Below are 19,561 nucleotides of genomic sequence, written 5' to 3'. Positions count from 1 at the left end.
GCTTGCACGGGTGTAGGAGCTGGATTGGGGCTGCTCAGCTGGAGAGGTGCAGGCACCATCACACTTTTCCATTGAGGGGTGCATAGCTGCGTTCATCTCAACGTAAGTTTAAAGGAGCATCTCGTGGCAATGTGGAGACAGCCCAACAGCTGCCTCAGCGGCAGTTTAGGGGCTCTCAGATGCAGCTGCCGGGCTGCCTCCACCTTCACCACCCCAGCAACTATTCCGCCTGGCTGCCTTCAGGTGGTGCAGGGGCTCTGATGCTCCCCTCAAGGGAGAGGTTTAAAGGATTCCCCAGCCGCGGACCCCTCAATGGCAAGTGTGAGGGAGCCTGCACCTCCCCAGCTGAGCAGCCCATCTAGCTCCTACTCCCGTGGAAGCAGGAGCAAGGGCACTCAAAACGGAAGTGTGGCACCGAAAAAGGAAGCGTAACACTCAAAACGCAACAGTTCGGATTCTGAAAAAAGTTCGCTTACCAGATACCTACTTCCGGGTTTGCAGCATTCGATTTCCAGCCCGAGGCACCATTTGCCTGGGGAGCTTGTAGCCAGAGCTGCCACAATGAACAGCTGTGCAAGCCTTTGGGAGGCAGAGATGCTAGAAGGCATCAGAGGAGGGACAGAAGGAAAGAGAGACAGAGGCTAGTGTTACCCACAGCAACCCATCATTAAAGGCATCCCAGGTTGCCACAGCACACTGGTTGAAAACCACTGTAATGTAGCTACATATATTTTCTTAAGCTACAGAGAAGTGTGTTTGATTTATTCTGCTAGCAAAATTTGGGAGCTGGATTTTCTCATGAAATTGTAAGAACTGTTGTTAAGATCATTTAATGTAATTATAACATTGCACTATTAATAACAAGCAAACTTTAAAGAATATCATAAAATAATTTTATTTGATTTAAAAAATAGGTTTGCTACTTGGCTAGAGTAGTGTTTTCCTATTCCAATACCATTACAACAATGCAAGAGAACCTGGAGCCATCTCCAAGCTTACATTCATCAGACTGGATTAGTGCTGCATAACCAGTTATGCAAATTACTACAAGGCAACTCTTAGGCAAGGAAGACATCTTGGTCATCTACATTATATTAACAGGATTTATCCAGAGATGAGGTCTTCTAGTTATTTCAGTTCCTCCCAGGAGGAACACAGAAGGCTAATCTAGAGTTGTGCGCATTCCTTTAACATTCACATTTGCAGTGCAAGTAGCAGCTGAAGGGAAGCCTAGAGTTTAACTCTCTCGCTGTAAGTGTCACAACAAAAAACACCTCTCAGAAGATGCTGTTTGCATACCACAGAAGTTCCCCTTGACACCAAGGGAGGTTTCCCTTGAAATGCAAATAAAAGTAATTTTTATTAGGAACCCAGCAATAGGAGGAAGAGTTAAAACTCCTCTTCACAGACCCCCAGTCCCAAAGCTGCTCAGGCCTAACCTCAGGGCTTATTTATATATATATATATTAATGCATGTAAATTACATTCATGAAATGAATGTCACATCTTGGTCCAGAGGCAATAAGAATTTGCTGCTTGATTATAGGTCCAGCTTCCTCTTTTGGTTACCCAACACTTCTCTCCCAAGCTTCTGAATGGGTGCGGATTCTCACCTGTTCCTGTTAACAATGTTTTCAAGTGTGTGTTTAAAGGAATCTAGGATTCACATGGCTATTTCCTCATCAACTTGAGTAAACTGTTAAAATTACCTTAGGATGGATGGATGGCCTTGTTACTAAGAAATATTAGTCCTGTCAGTTTGTACCTAGAAATTGGTTTAGAAGCCAGACCTGCAGTTGGATCTCACCACAAAAGCAACTGCAAATATATTTGGCTTTTTTTGATGAGTTAGTTCTTGAACCTTCAATCCATTGCCTCCAGTGAAAAACATATTTAAAATTAAAGTCCAAGTTAAAGCTCTCTGAACATTAGGGGAAATGGTATGCTTCACATATTATATAAAAGCTAAATCTCATATGATAGCCAGGCTCAGTACTGTAAATTCAGGAGTAATATCCATCCTTTCTTTCCATTTTCCTCATTTGGATTTTAATGTGGCAAAGAGAGCACCAGATGAACAAGTACTGGGTACTTACAATGGACAGGACTCCTACTTCACACACTGGTTTTCCTACTTGCAGAGCACTTCTATCTTGAACATACAACAACCACACCACGTCTGCTTGATTTACATGAATTAGGAAACACAACTAGCAGTGGGCTCCCAAAGTCTGTATACACAGCTAAATAAAATGTGCAGTCTTCAGGTGTAAAACCTACTTGTGGCTTTTAAGTTACATAGAAGTGCTTTTCATGTTAAAGTATGTACCACTGACAACAGCTTCATTATTTGGGCTGGTCTAACATCCTTAGCAGCTTGCCAGGAAACAACTCTGCAATCCTGAGGCAAAGGCTCCTTGTTACTGATTCATTCAACCCTCTCATTTGCAATTATTTTGCAAGCCACAGGAAGTAACTGTGGCCAAAGTAAGTGGACGTGGAAGGGAAGAGGAAATAGAACATGTAATTTAGCAGCATCCCTCTTCCCCATAGTGTTTACAAACACAAATCATGTAAACACTCTTGCAGTGTAATTCCATTCCACATCCATCCTACAATGGAGGAATAGAATCAGAGATTCTAAATTCTTGAGGATGAGATTTCATCCAGTCAAACGCATTTGGTCACCAGTGGAAAACATATTAGCAATAGAGGAAAATGCTAATCAAGGTGGTTTCAATTATTTGAATGAGTTAAGCAAAATAACATTACTGTTGTGAGAGTTCATTCTCCCAGGTGTCATGAAATTCTACTGTGGAGTTGAAGAAAGCTTACAGGGAACTGAGGGGTAACTGAGGTTTTAAGGATGCCAAACCAAGCCAAATTTTCATCACGTGCTCTCTGTGCCCTATATAATTTATGATGAAGATGTATAACTGACATGAGGTCAGCAGGATAATCCATCTATTTAACCTTGCTGAGCAAGGGTAATCAAAGGAAGCTTGAGCCTTTAGAAATATCAAAAGGCAGACAAGACATGACCTACTACATTGAGATATGTGTTTGCACATGTATATGATAAGTCTATTCAATATTCATGAGTTTGCATCTACCAGCCTTGGGAGAGTTCTTCTTCTGCTATGTCCAACTTGACTTAAGATTACTTTTGGTATACCTCACTGCCTTAATATTTCTTCTATACCTGCAAAACCCAGCCTACCAAGACCCCCGTAACAGCATGAACTGGGCTAGTTTCAACAACACCTTCACTTCAATGGCTGATTTATGGGCTTGCCTGTTTCAGGAAGCAATCAGTAAATCTCAAGGATGCTTCTGACCATCTCTAGTTATGCAGCTTTAACCTAAAAGGCATTATCCAAGACCAATGTGTTGCATATAAAATTCTTACTTACGTAAAATATAAGTAAATAAATCTGTTCCTAATTTATGCTACTAATATAGTACAAACATGTATCAAGGACAATTTAGGTAACAGTCTTGAATTAACAGCATTTGGATACATTAATAAATAGGAACCAGCATATTTAAATAGATCCCCCTTCCCTAACACAGGGGCTTAACAAGTCCATATTCTTCATTTTAAGCACCATCTGTTGTTGCTTCATTTCTCCTCTCCTTCTTCCAGGATTTCCTGATAATACTGCATGTCCCACTGATGAAGAACACTACTGCTATGGCCGCAAAGTAGCCAGCATAGATCATGAACTGCAGGGAACAAAAAGAGAAGAGAGTGGTGAACTGAGAAGCAAAGTTTGTTAACCTAAATCAGGGCCAGTCCTACCATTAGGAAGGGTAAGACGCCTGGTAAGGTAATGTTGCACATCATAGGGCAGTAAACAGCCAATAAATAGTGCTATCTTCAGCACAATGGGAGGTTGGCAGTCACTATTTGGATTTTATGTCTCAGGCACTAAGATGGCAGGCTGTCTGAGCCATCATTTTATTATACTGAGTAAGAATCACATTTTGTGCTCGATTTTACACTCACCACCCATTTTTGTCAATGCATTTATTAGGTATATCTAAATAGGAAGCAGTCTTCAAGCCAAGCCTGAGAGAAGCTTCCATTTCAAGCAAAACATGTGCAATGGTTTTATCTCCCGGCAACTCATTAAGACAGATAAGCATTCCCAACATGTATTAGAAAATGAAGGAACCCTCCTCCCCCCAGGAAGCATAGGACAAGGCCCTACCCACCCCCCCCCAATGAAAAATTGTTGCAACCAGAATGACCTCTCACGCCCTGAGGCAGACAAAAGGCTTTACTAGGAAGGCTGTATACCCTCTTTTCCCCCACCCAGTCAAAATGAGCCTTACCTGTGTGAATATGTCCAGGCCAAGCCCTTTTGCATCAACAACAATCAATGTGAGCAGAGTCTGCAATGCCAGGGCAATGAATGTATTGACGCCAAAAACAAGAGCATAGCGCTCTACACTTAGATTTGTTGCAATCTGGAAACTTCACAGAAAAAGAAGAAATAGAGAGCATGAGTACTGAAAACAAAAGCCTCTTTTTAGGCAAACAGAAGAGATCCACACAAGTTAATAATCAAAAGAGTTGGGATCATACAGGATCAGGGCAGCCAGTGTGCTGCCCTTCAGACATTGGATCCCAGCCAGCAACTCTTACCATCCTTCATCAGTGGTTATGCCGGCTGGGGTCCAACTTTCGGAGGGCACCAAGTTGGTTACCCTGGGATTAGATGCACCTGCCCATGGAAATATCCTGATCAGATATTTTAAAAGCAAATGAGTTATATATATGGGACCAAGGAAACAGGCTCATCCTCCATCCCATGGCTTGCTTTCATCCCAATAACATTTAATCTCAGCTGGGGTGACTCTTGCCATCAAAGCCCCCGCAGAGAAAAAGATACTTGGCAAGATACTTGCCTATGGAAAAGTAACCTACATGCAGGGGAGAAGTTATACTCATCCCCGGGCACCTCTTTTGCTTTTAAAAAACTGTATATTTTGCCTCTTTCTACATCGGGAGGGAAAGCTTTTTTTCAGTCCTAAGGCTGCATTCCTTGTCAGCAACCTTTTGGAGACCACATAAAGGGGAGGAGTGTGCACATGCAAAATGAGCCAATCAATGGATACATGCAGGTCCTGTTTTCTGAACTCAGTGCATTCCCAGGAAATCTCTCTTGCTCCTGATTTGTCCAAACCTCTTCCTTCCCTTCACAAACAGGTAAGGAAGTGGGCAAACTCAAGCTGTTCAGCTATCTGAATCAGCTGTTCATGTAGCAAGGTTTGTTTTCAGATAACTGAGATTTCAGATAACCTGCATGTACAATTCTACTAACTGCAGGATGCATTCCAGCCATACAAAAGCCAAGAAGTTCTTGCACATCCCTCCATCATCCTTCCAGGTAAGAACGAGGCACTACCACAATCCAAGGACACATTAAAGTCAGGTAAAATTACTTACAGAAAGTGTGGCCTATGGGAATGGGCCTGGCCTGGGGAGAGTCCCAAGAGTCAAACAGAGAGAATGGGAAAATCCCATTTGGTCCTTGAGCCTAAGGTTCCCCACCCCTGCTCTACATGATTAGTGGCAGCTCCAAATTTAATAACACAATGAAGTGCCACCATCATGTGTAATTTTGCCCTTAAATATTTGCATATGCAGTGATCTTATTGCTTCAACCCACAAACCAAAACACACACACATGGATGTCATTTCCCAGCTGAGTATATCAAAGGGAAAATCAAAGCAGTTGAGCTGGTTATACTATCCCAGCTTGTTCAATGGAGGAAATGGAGGCTGACATGCCCATTTGTAAAATGGGAACAGTGACCTAATTCAGTGCTGAGGAGGATAGACGAGGTGCTGAAATATTAACTGCCAGGAGCTCTAATGATAAAATGACTGATAAATTGCATAGGATTTGTAAACAGTGGGCAGAAGGGAGGAGCCAAGATGCACAATGGAGAGGTGACTAGTTAATTCTGACTACAACTGAGAAGACTCAATGGGTGGGAAATCAGTCAGTCATTTTTGCCAGGTAAGAATCGCTGCTTCCCAGTGTAGCTGGTAGAGGGCCAAGCAAAACTAGGTTGAAGCTGCAAAGCATCAGATCAGCCCAATCTGATGCACATTTATTATGAAGTAACTCCAATCATTCAATGGGGCTTACTTTTCTGAAAGCACACATAGGATTAACTTCTACCAAAAATCAGGGTGTTCTTCTTATCTGCATTTGCTCACTGGCACAGTTTTTCAGGGCAAGTTGTACAACAGCCTTCTCTGAAGGCTTTGGGAGAAATGGGTGGTCATCCAGATGTGGTTTTAAGCTTTTGGATGCAATAACTCCCACCCAACTCCAGTTTTGTAAGCAAAAAGCACTGTTCCAAAACAATAATGAACATCAGTTGGGAAGGACTGTAGCTCAATGGTAGAACACATGTTTCCCATGCAAAAAATCCCAGCTTCAATCCCTCCTGGAAGGGCTGGAAAAGTTCTGTCTGAAACCCTGCAAAGCTGGTGCCAGTATCACTGGTGGGGAGTCTGTGGCCCTTCAGAAGTTGCTGGTTTACAACTCTCGTAATCCCGGACCATTGGCCATGCTGGTTGGAACTGACTGGAATTGGAATCCAGCAAGAACTTGTGTTGAAATTACCAAGATAGCTGATCCAGCTCAGTAGAAGACAGTTTTCTTTGTTCCCACATGTGAACACATGGGAGTCTCTTGATAATGCAGTTTCCCTTCCACAACAATTAAAAGATGAAAGCTATTGATACCTGTGTCCTTGCTACTCTTACTTATGTACTGTCTATAACTACTGCCCATTGCTCAGTATTCAGCTACTGTACTTGCAGTAACTAGGACAATCTGTCTTAGTTTGTGTGCTTTCCTGAACTATTGCATTACACTGCAAAATGAATTATGCAAACCCACAACATAGCTGATGCATGTGAATGCACTGTTTACAAAGCACTTATTGCTCTTCCTAGCTTTCACCTTTACCCAAACAAATAAGCTTGGAAGAAACCCAACATACGAGGATATCATAATATGGAGAATCTATTTTTAATTCTGACATTTCTGGTTGCCAGTGTCTTACTGGCTGCATGCCCAAAGTCGTAGTCATTAGGCATGACAGCAATTAGATGTGCACTGCCAGAAAAATAAAAAGACAAATGGTTGCATAAGACAGACTGGAAACCTCAGGCCTAGTTTCAAAGTGACACCAGGTACGCAAACCCGACTTTACATTGAAAACGGAACCCTCATCTGCTACTGTTGAATGGTTTCTTTAAATGTAAAGGTTCATCACTGTTCCACCCGATGTGTATGTCTTTAAGGGGCCAGAGCAAGATAACGAGACCCAGCTTTACAGCTGTGAAACATAGCAGGTGCTGCTGAGTTGTATTGATTAAGCTGTGTTGGCAATTGGGTGTAGTATATAAGGAGCAGCACCTAGCTCTCCCATTACCCTGGGGGATGGGTTGGTGGTTGGGTCTGGTTTGTTGTTGATGTATTTAGTGTATAAGGAGTTTTTGTTTTTGTAATTAAAACCTTGTTTAAGTTATTTTTGAGTCCCTTTTTAATGCATGGTCTCCCCAGCAAGCTCTCTGCAGTGCTACCATACTGCAAATAGCCAACATCTTTATGCAACATTAATAACTCAATTCAAAACAAAATGTCAGGCACTTTTTCTTACATAACCATAGAATCAAAAGAGTTGAAAGGGACCGCGAGCATCATCTAATCCAACCCCCTGCAATGCAGGAATCTTTTGCCCAACCCATGGACCTGAGATTAAGAGTCTCATGCTCCACCGACAGAGCTCATGTTTAAATTAGGCCACAGAATGTAAACAGCCCAGATTGAATATAAGTACCCGCTGTTCTTTGCTTATATTACAATTTTCTGATTTCAGACTGAATTGACCTGATTGACTTCTGCTCCAGCAGACATAATTGAACAAGGCACTGCATTCTAAAATTCAAGAATCTAGATGCATGTTGATTGCCTTTGCTTGTTTGACATTCTTAAATGCAGAACATCAATTCAATGCTTACAATGCAATACAGCTCTGTGCTGAGTTTACTGAAACATGGATGATTAATTATAAACTGTCAGTTTGCAAAGATCTACTTACGTTGCAATTGTGATGAGCAGCATATAAACAATTCGGAATACTATGTACGAAGCATAACAGACCCAGATGTTATGAACACTGTCCATGATATACACGGCGGCAGCAATGCAGAGGGAAAACATGGCTAAGGCTATCTCGCCCCAGGTAGCCCAAGATGTTTTTATGTAGCCCACAACAAACACAGCCACAGCTCCTGTAAGTGCAAAAAACAAATTAATTTGTATTTAGCTAGCCTTTAGGGCAGGGTTGCCTAATCTGTGGCCCACATCCACCACTCCCCCCCTCCCCAGTTTTTGTGGTCACCCAAAAGACCCACCCCTGAAATATGTCATTTTACATACCGGTATATATAATAATAAATTGGGGGGGAGACATCCCCCTGCCAAACACCCACCCACCCCAAATTGTCTTCTAAATAGAAGTAAAATTGGCCACACCCACTTTGATATGTGACTCCCTGGTCACAGGTCATTGTGGCCCTCAGCCCAAAAAAGTTTAACCATCCCCATTTCAGGGCTGCTACAGTTATATGGTGCAAGCAGGCTTGAGAATTTTGATGGCAGAGAGAAAACAGGTGGGAGGTTAATGTAGAAATGTTGCCCAGTACTAGCAGTTACAATCATTACTCAATTGTGGTCGTGCACAAAAGCCTGTGTAAGCATCAGCCTATTGCTCCAACTGGTGTTGCGTTGGTCATATTCATGTACCAAACGTGGGCATACTTTGCTTGGGTAAAGCTCCTCAGGAGGTTGCTATAAACACTATCATCTCCAGACAGAATTTCAAAACACTAAATTGCTAGCAAAAGCAAGTGAGTCATCACACGCACACATCGTATGAAGCTCACTCAACAGTAATTTAAGGGAGTGCCGTTTACGGGAAAGGGTCTCTTGCTCGAAAGAGGAAAGCACCAGTTTTGGCAGCTGCACAACACACATACCCTGTAGGTAAGGTATGTTTAGTCCTTTAGGTCTAGTGTTTAACATAGTCCCATAGCATGGATCTTACCTCTTTAAAAAAAATAGTTACAGAGGGAACTTACCCAACAGTGTGGAAACAGCCTCTACACCACCGTTATAGATTGGAGAGGTCTGAGAAGGCAGCACTTTTTCCCATAGACCTTGAGCATAGTTTATGACTTGGAAGTAACCACATGTTGAGAGCGCCCACCAAACAGACCAACACAGCAGAGGCCGGGACGAGTAGCACAGAAGGAAGTCCTGCCAGAGCTCTTTGATTACTTTCACAATGTCCACTCTCTCCTCCTGCATAGATTTAAAACACACACAAAATTCAGCTAATCTTTCTGTCAGTTACTTGCATGTACAACAGCACAACAGAAAGAATACAGATCTAAATTGAGCTAAAGATATAAAACTGTCTCCTATTCAAGAAGAAGCACCACCAGAGAGCAGTGTCCCTGGCTATCTTTTCCAACAAAAAAAATGAATCCATGACAGTGAAACTGAAGACCGCTAGTTCAGATACATTCATGGGGTTGGACTAGATAACCCTAGGGATCCCTTCCAACTCTACAATTCTATGATTCTATGGTCCTTTTCTCATCCTGGATTGGGCCCTGCCTGATTATACATGCCACCACAATTCTTTTTGATCTCTGAATAACTGTGTACAAAAATAGCCAGTTTATGCTAGGAAAAAAACTGCATGATGGAATCTGGATAGAGAGGTGAAAAGGTTGTGTGGTGCACAGAGACATCATATGAACTGGCCGCCCAAAATCTTCAACTGTTATTACATTGCTACATACAGTATTAAACAAATATAATATTCCTGTTTAGAAAACAGTCCACTCCATGTATGGACAAAACAATGGGACGGCAGGACAGTGGCTTGGGGTGGAGAATTAGTCAAAGAAATATGCAATTCTGGGGTGAAGATGGACGGCGCTAGTTCCTGCTAGCCATATCCTATATTCTCAACATTCAACAAGTAGTAGAAAGTAGGTCTTTCTACTACTTTTTGCTGCCCCGTTTAAATAATGGGGCAGCAATGGTTGGACACATGGAGAATTCTACAAAAGCCACTTGGCAAACCCCTGTGCCCAGAACTTTCAAGGCCCAGGGCTTGCAACGCTTGCTCAGCCCTGCACACCGCGACTCCCAAACACCCTACAGTCCGCTGTAACACATGGACTCCTTGCCTATACTCTGTGCGGGCAAACATTTACACTATGGCTGAGGTCAAACAGCCAAAGGTTCATAGCATGCCAGTTGTTTTTAACAAGGGAGACAAATATTTATATGCTTGATCCCAACTGCCCATGACCAAGGTGCTGTAGTAGGTGACGCATTTGCTCTCTGCCTTAGTTCCTTTGCGATAAAAACAGCCACAGTCCCCACGGGATTGCTATGACTACGATCAAGATAAGAATTATAATACTCTTTGTATATTCAGCTATGGGGAATTATTACAGCTGAACTAAAAGGTGCAGGATGCTAAGCTTTCACCTCCAGCAAAAACTGTAGAGATACCCTTCAAGCAATTTAGGGAGAGGGTACAAGAACAGCCAGCCAGACCATGAGGCAGGGTGAGGAAGCTGCCCCCAAGGGGCAACACACCCTTTCCACTGCCCAGCTTTGCCACTGGTCTCCCCAGCCTCTAGGGGCAGAGGGACCGGCAGCAAAGTTCTGCGAAATCCTCCCCTGCTGCTGAGTTGGTGAGAGAGGAGGTGTTCCACCACCCAGCTTGGCTGCCATGTGTGGAAGGGGGATCCCCCCTCCACACATACATACACACACACACACCAGCCCAGAGATGGGGCAGGGCTTTGCACCAGCTTCTTTCGAATGGAGAAGTCGATGCAAAGCTGCATCACATGACAGGAGGGGGAGGACCCAGAAAGGATTCATTCACACACACACACTGTGGGAGATCCCACAAGGGCTTCTCAAGTAGCCCTCATGGAGTTTGCCCCCCTCCACTGCAGGCAGCAGCATAGTATTTCACCTTGTGCATACAGAGCGAGGACAATGGTAGCGTAGAAAGCACTACTCCTTGCTGTCAATTGGCTGTACTAGTTCATATGCCTGATTAACTAAAATCAGTGGGTCTTTTTCAACCAAGTTTTACTCAGAGTACACCTATTTATATTCACTGACCTAACTTAGTCATGTTCATAACTGCAAGTAAAACTTAGTTTAGTATCACCCAGTATATTCCCAGAACAATTTTTTTAAAGCATTGGAGAAGGAGCTTTTCAGAGACTAAACAGGCAATGAACAAGATGAGCGACTTTCCCTCCCACAACTGAAACAAGCAAGCACTCCGCTCAGCCCTAATATTTAAAACCACATACTTTTTCAACATACATCCAACCGAGGTATGGCTGTAAACTAATCAGAATCAGCTGCCATGATTACTCAATAGAGTGTTGGGGGGGGAGGCTCATTTAATTTCACTGTACACAGGTTGTACAATGATGATAAAGGTATTATTATTATTATTATTATTATTATTATTATTATTATTTTGAAATACTCGGCAAAATGTGCAAAAATACACAGGCAATGGATATGCCACATAATCTTAAAAAAGAGATTGTAGAGAGGACTCAGAACCCGCCATCTTTAGTCAATATCCGACAGCAGACAGCTAGTAGCCCAATCCCTTAGGGAACCTGTAACCCACCGGACGTTATCGAACTATAATTCCCATCATCTCTGCCCAGTGGCCATCCAACAACAACAGGAGTGATACAGGTTAGGCCACATCTGGTTTAAAGCCACAATCAAAGAATGCCTAACCACATCTGCTTATTACTGAAGAAACAAGCCAGGGCGCATCCAATGGTACAAAGGAATTATGTTTCTCATGATGGGAGCCAAGCAAGCTTAGCACACTTAAAATCGATGGAGAGAATGCCTATACACTGCTGCTAGTTACTCTAGCTAACTCTTTTTTTCCACAGGGACAAAGCAATGTTTCTTAACATTCTATGGTTTTTAAAATGTGTTTGTGGGAGGAGGTTATTGGTTTGTTTTTTAATTTGTTACGTATCATTTTGTATTTTTATGTTGTGAACTGCCCTGTGATCTTCGGATGAAAGGTGGTTTACAAATTTAATAAATAATAATATTTCCTCCAGCTTTACTGATGAAATGGCTAGCAAAGTACCGGTAATGTTCCAAAGCAGTAGAACTGCACATTAAGACCCACGGCAAGAGTTGCAAGTGGTATGCTGCTGCTGTAGTAATTTATCCCGCATCGGGTCTGAGAGAATGTAACTTTTCAAAGTGAACAAAATGTGATTTGTGAACAAAAGAGAAAGGATAACTTTCCCAACAGTAAAACTCATGGCGGCTTACAGCAAGTTTACCGGAAAAGGGGGAAAATTCCAATACTGCCCCACACCTAAGTTCAGCTCCTGTGTTTTACTGAAGTTTTAGATTTTTAAGAGCAGTCAAGCTGTTTTTAGAGAGTGAAAAGCCTATTAATGGCAGTCTAGTTTGTGATTCCTTAAGTGGAACACAAAACATATGCTGGAGCAAGTGTACAAATTCTGCAAAAACTGGCCAACATCAACACCTAGTCACCAACCTGACGCCCTCCAAATGCTGGTGCCCTCCAAATGCTCCAAAATCATGCTGTGCTGACCGGGACTGATGGGAATAGATGTCCAAGGCACCCAGAGGGCACCAGGGCCTGGTCTATAGGGTGCAGAAAAGAAAAATCTCAAATCCTACTTCCTTTTCTCTCACTGTCTGTGACTATATGGAGTCCTGAGCTTGAATGAATGATCTGGGAAAGAGGCAGGTAGGAGAGAAGAGCTGTGTTTGGTTCTGCCTTTTTGACCACAAGTTTGGAGCCAGCATGAGGCAGAAGACTTCAGATGCCTCTACCCGAGGGCAGCACAGTGGTGCCAAAGAAGACATACTGCCTCCAGTTTCCATCAACTAAGGAAACACCTCAGCACAGGATAAAGAGGAACAACTATAGAGCTCTGTACTCAAAGATGGGGAAAAACTGCAGACTGCCAATACCCTAGCAGACTGATGCAAGATCTGCATGTGTATTCTCTCCTCTCCCACAGAGCCTGCTGCCTGGAATCTATAATCTGTAGGGTTCCACCAGGATGTTTAAGATTATATGTGCTTAGGCCAAGACCAAGTTGTATTTGCAGTTTGCTTGTGTACACAGTCTGCAGATAAGGGGCTTTTTTGCCATTCCCTATAACTAAAGAATCCCTTTTTAGAATGGACTTTTTCTCCATTCAGAACTATCACCTCAACATCAGTGCACTGAGTAGGCTGGTGGACACAGCACTGACAATACATTCAACTTTCAACGTATAGAATACGTACAAGAATACAATATGAAAACAGCTGAGTTGCAAAATGTCAGTAGAAGGCAGGGGTGGGGAGAGATGAAGGAATGAGAGAATAGGAGAGGAGGAGGAACAGTATTAGCCTATACCAGAATACACTGTTGTGCTAATTTACATAGAACTGAAGAAAGTGCTGCCATCTATCCATACAGGTTCTCTCAGCTTCATGCTAATCCTCTGCTAGGGAAGCAGAGCTTGACTGGGAAACTTTAATTCCATGGAATGCTAAGAGCTTTAATTACCAATTGTAGCCTAGCAAACAAAACAAGAACAAAAACACAGAACCCTTTCTGGCCAAGGGACAGGATTTTTAAAAAGTAATTTCTAGATTTGTTTGCACAGTTGCAGAAGTTTGCTTTCTGCTGAAGTGTTCATTCAGGCTTCACTATGTCCTGCAAACTCCTTTAGAAGCATCTCCACACAAGTGTCTCACTTTTTCTGACCCAGTCTTCACTTCATTGGTTCTTATCTCTGGACCTAGTTTACCCTGACAATTGGCCAAAACTTCTCCATAGGCTCTCCTAAGAAGCTTGTGGTAGCATCTGTACTTGCAAAGAATGTCTAGAGTTTAAAAGTATCGTATTCTTAAGATGGGCTGTAGCCCACCTTCATAAACACACAAGAATACCTGTTCTTGGAGCTACCGCCTGCCCACCCCAGCAACAACAGATTCCCCAAAAGAATCTGCTTTCTTCTCTCAGGCCTTTTAAGATCTTGTTTTTAAGTTCCTATGGAATGGTTAGTGGTTTTAGCATAAGCATTTGATGGTTCCAGTTTCTGCACTCTGTACAGTATTTGATTGTGCTTGATTTTTGTATTTGGCTTTTATGCTGGCTTGTGTTACACAATTATAGGTTTTTATTGTAATACTATATTTTTCTCCCTTTGAATAGCTAGAAAATTCATTTAACGAGGCATCTCATAAACAAGAATAATAAATTGGAAATTAATAAAACTGGCATATCTGATTTGCCTGAACTTGTACATGTTCCAGGAGGCAAGAGGACTCCACTGCCAGAGGCATGCTGAAGATCACATCCCCAGAATTTAAAGTGATCAGACACCTGAAAACCCAATGAACTGCCCTGACATGCCACAAGCAACAGACAATGTAATGGTCAATTAACCCAACAGAGATTTTCTGTGCAATGAGAGAGCTGCACCTTCCATTCCCCTGGAAAACAGGATTATTGCTTACCTGTTGCACTGCTGGATGCTCATCATCTCTATTTAAAGGGATCTCCGATTCAACATCTTCCCACCCAGGAACCCTCTTTAAGGCAGGATCTACAACCTTCGTTTCCTTACTGACCTGGGTGCTTGACTGGCGATGGTGAAAGAAAAGGCTTTTCTGTGGCATGGGCAGAAACCAGGCCATGGCGAAGGCAACGGACACGGCAGTGAGAGAGATCACATTCAAATTGAACAGAGGCCAGTCAAATACAGACACCAGGATTTGTCCAGAAACAGAGCCCACTGTAAAACCCACAAGTGTAGCACTCCGACAGTAGCTTGTGACTTTTTGATACAACGTTAGGTCCACAACGCTATAGATGTAGGAATAATAGGCAATTTCTGTAGCAGTCACCAGTCCATAGAAGAACTCCAGGAACTGAATAGCCAGCAGTCCTTCTGCATAAAGCAGCATAAACCATGTCACTATAAGGCTTAGTCCTTGTAGAAGGATGACAGGCTTGTAGCGGAGATAGTCTGTTGCCAGGAAGACAGGAAAGAGCAGCACCAAATAGGAGTAAGTCCATACTGGATAAATTTCATTGAAGACCTAAATGAAGAAGAAAAAGATATGAACATCTGTTAACAGAAAATTCATATTCTAACAGGTATAATTTACAGCTCTTTCAAATACAAGCTTTTGCGTAACATCAAACTGTGCAAGGGGTAGTTGCCAAGCAAATTCTCTCTAGAGAGGCTATCATGCAGCCAGAGTTCCTTGGAAAGCATGGAGCATCTGATGGCATTTGGTAGTCATTTCTAGAGAGGGAAAATGGAGATTGAGAAGAGTATGCTTGCTGGTCCACACTGCAACCTCACTCCATCACCCCAGTGTGATTGTAGAAGAAACAACCTCAGGAAGAACAGCTATTTTTTTCCTCTTGTTTCCCTATTTGTGGTTTTAGGATCGAGTCAGAGATATCCTGCTCTGTTAAGGAAAGGATGGGCAACCTCTGGCACTCCAGAACTTCTTGTTGGACTCCAACTCCCACTAGTCCCGGGCTGCATGGGCAATATTCATGGCTGATAGGAGGTGCAGTTCAGCTACAGAGTCAGAGGCTCCCCATCCCTGTATTCAGGCTCCACCCCACTGACCTTTACACACAGCTGCAAGGAATTATTTTTATGTGTTCACTGCAGAAAAATAAACTTGTGCTGGCTAGAGTGGGGGAGGGAGAAGAGAAGGTAAAACAGGTTAAGAAGAGTGGTCCAAAATCAAAGTTTCAGAAGCAGTGCCTTACTAAGTTTGGCTGGCATGGCACTTTATTAATCTCAGGCTTGGACACTGCAGTAGTAGTACAGGCTGATATTTCCAGCTTGAAATGTACCAAATACATACTGAAACAGAGTGCGCGTGGAGTTAGTTGGACAAGGCAATAGAAGATGACCCTGTAATGTTTACAAGCTCATTTGCACGAAAAAGTTATGTGTTGTTGTTTTTTAATCTTCACTACGGAGAACAAGCACACAAACCTGGAAAAACAGAATTGAAAATACGGAGTCACACACAGCTAATCGAAACAACAGTCACAAAAGATCTGTTGCAAGAGAGATCAAGATGTATAAAAAGCAGCAGTGAGATAAAAACTTGTAAGACTGGATATTTCAGAACCTTATCACAAAATCTCCAGTCAATTTTGCTGTCATCTGCAACAGTCAGGATAAAATCATTTGCAAGGACTTACAGATTGCTAAAGGTTGAGACAGTCTGCATTATTTCATTGTCATTATTCATAAAAGGTAAAAAAAAATCCAGTTAAAAAACTGATAGAGGTAGGAGAACTATGGAACTTGTTTCATGATTTCTGCTTAGCAAGTATCCAAGTGACAGCTGTCCTACGCATTACATCCTTGCAATACCTGTCTCCAAGGGCAAAATTTTAAAAGTATGGTTTCTCAAAAATTAGTCCTATTCAGATCAATGGGATTACTCCTTGGAAAGTATGTTAATGATGCAGTCTTCAATCAGCAAAGGTCTACCTGTTCATTATGGCGCATTACTGAAATTGGGCCTTTAATTGTTTCCTGGACGGATTTTCTCCCTACTAAAGGTGTTCAGCCCTTTAATGACTAGTTTCCTAAATTCAAATGGCATTATTTTCCTGTCCTGTTTACCTTTGTTTTTATTAGTTTTCCTTCTGCAAAAAACAGAAATGAATTTACTTATTTTTAAGAAAATGAAGGTCAAGCATGTGCACTCTCTCCAAAACGCAGACAATACATCCCTTGGAAAACTGAAGCAGGGAGCCGGTGCCAAAAGCGACCACAGGTTTGGAAGAGGTTGAAGGCCAGCAGCACACCAACTGAAGATTCTCTCAACAACTTTGAGTCAACCAGCCTGTGCTGATGATGATGGGCAACAAAGGTAAGCTCCCCAAGCCCTCAACCAAGGGTCAATAATGCTTAGTCCATGCAAGATGGCCTAGGGCTGCAGCTTGGAAGAATTGCTGCAGGCCAAGGCTTGAATGAGAAAACACTAAAATGGAACGGGCAGCAACTGAAGTCTCCATAATAACTGAGTGAATGATGGCAATTCCAAATAACAGTTACAGTAGACGCAAGTTTGATCTAGGAGAGGGATGGGCAGGAGATAGACCAAGATCTTCTGGTAGGAATTATATCACTCATTTGCACTACCTTCATGCAAATCATAGAATCATATAATTGTAGAGTTGGAAGGGACCACAAGGGCCATCTTTTCCAACCCACTTGCAAAGCAGGAATCTTTTGCCCAAGGTAGGGCTTGAGATTAAGAGTTTCATGCTCTACCAACTGAGCTACAAATATATGGTTAAAAATTATGAAATGGTTCTCCAAATACATGTTTGGGTTAAAAGTGGGTTCTGGGTCTGAAAAATTTGAAGCGTTATGGCTCTATATGATTCTGCAGTAGATCAACAATGATTTTTGAATCCAAGTCTGGGATAGCTGAGTTGGTAGAGCGTGAGACTCTTAATCTCAGGGGTCGTGAGCCTGAGCCCCACTTTGTGCAAAAGATTCCTACATTGCAGGGAATCGACCTAGATGATTCTTGGTGCTCCCTTCTGACTCTACAATTCTATGATTCCAAGTCGTCTAACAAAGGATTATACTGTATACTCCCATTATACTGTACTTCTGAAATTAAGGAAGGAGAGGTGTTTACATGAGGAAAGGACTTTTCTTCAATAAGGATTATGAGCTATATTGATTTCCGGCAAGCAAAATAAATGTGTGGGCTCAGGATTCTTTAATTCTAAGTGTATGCCTTTTGCACAGGGATGTAAGATTCCAGTAAAAATATGTAAGCCCCACATGCCCACCCTGATCTGTCAACCTCTGCATGCTATGCAGTATACCAGTGACAGCAGGACCCCATCGCAGGCTAATGACGCAAGAAAAGTCCCCGTACTTTTAGTAACCGTTTGGCAAGTCGAAGTCAGAAGATCCACCTGCTGCTGCTCAGGACAGTGCCAAACTTTCCCGCCGCGACATCCGCTTTCCCTCCCGCTTCCACCAAGGGGATCACGCGCTTATGAATCTACCCGTAATTCTGCCAGTAATTCTGGATTCCCCTATAGCTCCAGCAGCCAGCCATTCATCCATACCGAGTCCCGAAAAGCTTTAGCTTTCCAAACCGGGGGGGGGGGGGGGGGGCTCTTCAGCCTACCTGGCAGCCATACTCGCAATAATTCGGCACTAGGGAAGGGTCCTCTGCACATGTTCGAGAGCCCTCTCTCCTTAGCAGGACCGACGGCCGAGGCGGAAACACAAAGCCCCGGGCTACTAGCACTGAAGGGACAAAGCCCTTGGGAGTAAAGCTCTACAGAGCACGGTGGGGCTTACTTCCGAGGAGACCCCCGGACCAATCTCCTCCTCGAAACGCTACGGACTAAAAATGCCGCCGCCGCCCCCGGCATACCTGAGTCTCGGTGAGGTTCTTGTCCGGCCCCAACAGGTAAGGCGTGAGGAAAGGCTCCGACGGCCGCAAGCTGGCGAAGAAGCCGTAGCCGCACAGCACCGCCGTGGGCAAAGCCCAGCCGAAGGCGCGCGGAGCCCGCCCCGCGCGGCGAGGCAACAACACGCGGGACCGGAGCCCGTCCAGGACACCCTGCGCTTCCATCCGACGAGCCCCGCGATGGGGCGTCTCCGCGTACGTCCCCCTCTCTCTCTCTCCCCCTCTCTCTCTGAAGTGCACCGCTCGCTCGGCTCGCACAAATCTGCGCCGCTGCCCACGCGGCCGAGCGCCAAAGGCACCTTGGCCCTGCGCAGTAGCGCGCGCGGCAGGCGCGCGCGGGAGGCACGCCCCGCAACTTCCGGTGTCGGTGCGGGGGTTTTTTTTTGTGGTAGTGGGAGCGGGGGACGGAAATCTCCGTTCGCCCCCGCGGAGCGTTGTAAAGAAGTGCGATGCGGGGGCTCAGGAGGCGGTCTTTGAATTGGAATTTAAAGAACTGCACCTTTGCTGCAACCTGAGAGGTGTGGCTTGCGGGTGTCCCCACACCACACACACATAGATACACTGGGCTCTCTGGTTTTTTTAATAAACATATGCCTTGCCGTGGCGAAGGGGCTTGAATAACTCAGAGAAGCTATGAGCTGTGCCGTGCAGGGCCACCCAAGACGGACAGGTCATAGTGGAGAGTTTTGACCAAACGTGATCCACCTGGAGCAGGAACCGGCAAGCCACTCCAGTATCCCTGCCAAGAAAACTCCATGGACAAAGACAACAGGCATAGATATGCTTTTCCCAGTAGTGATGTACAGTGGTGCCTCGCAAGACGAAATTAATTCGTTCCGCGAGTTTTTTCGTCTAGCGAATTTTTCGTCTTGCGAAGCACGAAATCCCATAGGAATGCATTGAAATTCAAT

At 43.6% G+C, this 19,561-nt stretch overlaps 1 protein-coding gene across 2 annotated transcripts; it reads right to left on the bottom strand.

Annotated features, from left to right (window-relative positions):
* Positions 1 to 870: 870 nt before the first annotated feature.
* SLC19A2 (solute carrier family 19 member 2) lies at positions 871 to 18,941 on the bottom strand. 2 transcript variants are annotated; one of them, XM_081003838.1, is made up of 6 exons: positions 18,615 to 18,941; positions 14,793 to 15,263; positions 9,176 to 9,398; positions 8,134 to 8,326; positions 4,339 to 4,480; positions 871 to 3,726 (listed from the first exon to the last, which is right to left on the bottom strand). In XM_081003838.1, the coding sequence occupies exons 1-6, from the start codon at positions 18,813 to 18,815 to the stop codon at positions 3,601 to 3,603; spliced, it is 1,356 nt and encodes a 451-aa protein (XP_080859964.1). In that variant the 5' UTR covers positions 18,816 to 18,941; the 3' UTR covers positions 871 to 3,600. The 2 variants fall into 2 exon arrangements, with proteins under 2 accessions (XP_080859964.1, XP_080859963.1); XM_081003837.1 differs by having other exon boundaries at positions 14,679 to 15,263; positions 18,615 to 18,938.
* Between the last annotated feature and the right edge of the window lie 620 nt (positions 18,942 to 19,561).

Source organism: Podarcis pityusensis, assembly GCF_964106645.2.
Source record: "Podarcis pityusensis genome assembly, chromosome: 4".
In the NCBI taxonomy this organism is placed as follows: domain Eukaryota; kingdom Metazoa; phylum Chordata; class Lepidosauria; order Squamata; family Lacertidae; genus Podarcis; species Podarcis pityusensis.
This window is presented reverse-complemented; position numbering and strand designations above follow the sequence as displayed.

Bases quoted from the DNA above. Each gene is read 5' to 3' on its own strand.
- SLC19A2 (XM_081003837.1), bottom strand. From the start codon at position 18,815: ATGGAAGCGCAGGGTGTCCTGGACGGGCTCCGGTCCCGCGTGTTGTTG. The intron at 15,264-18,614 runs GTATGCCGGGGG...TTCTTCATTTAG, and splicing joins AGAACCTCACCGAGACTCAG to GTCTTCAATGAAATTTATCC. The intron at 8,327-9,175 runs GTAAGTTCCCTC...TTGCACTTACAG, and splicing joins GGCTGTTTCCACACTGTTGG to GAGCTGTGGCTGTGTTTGTT.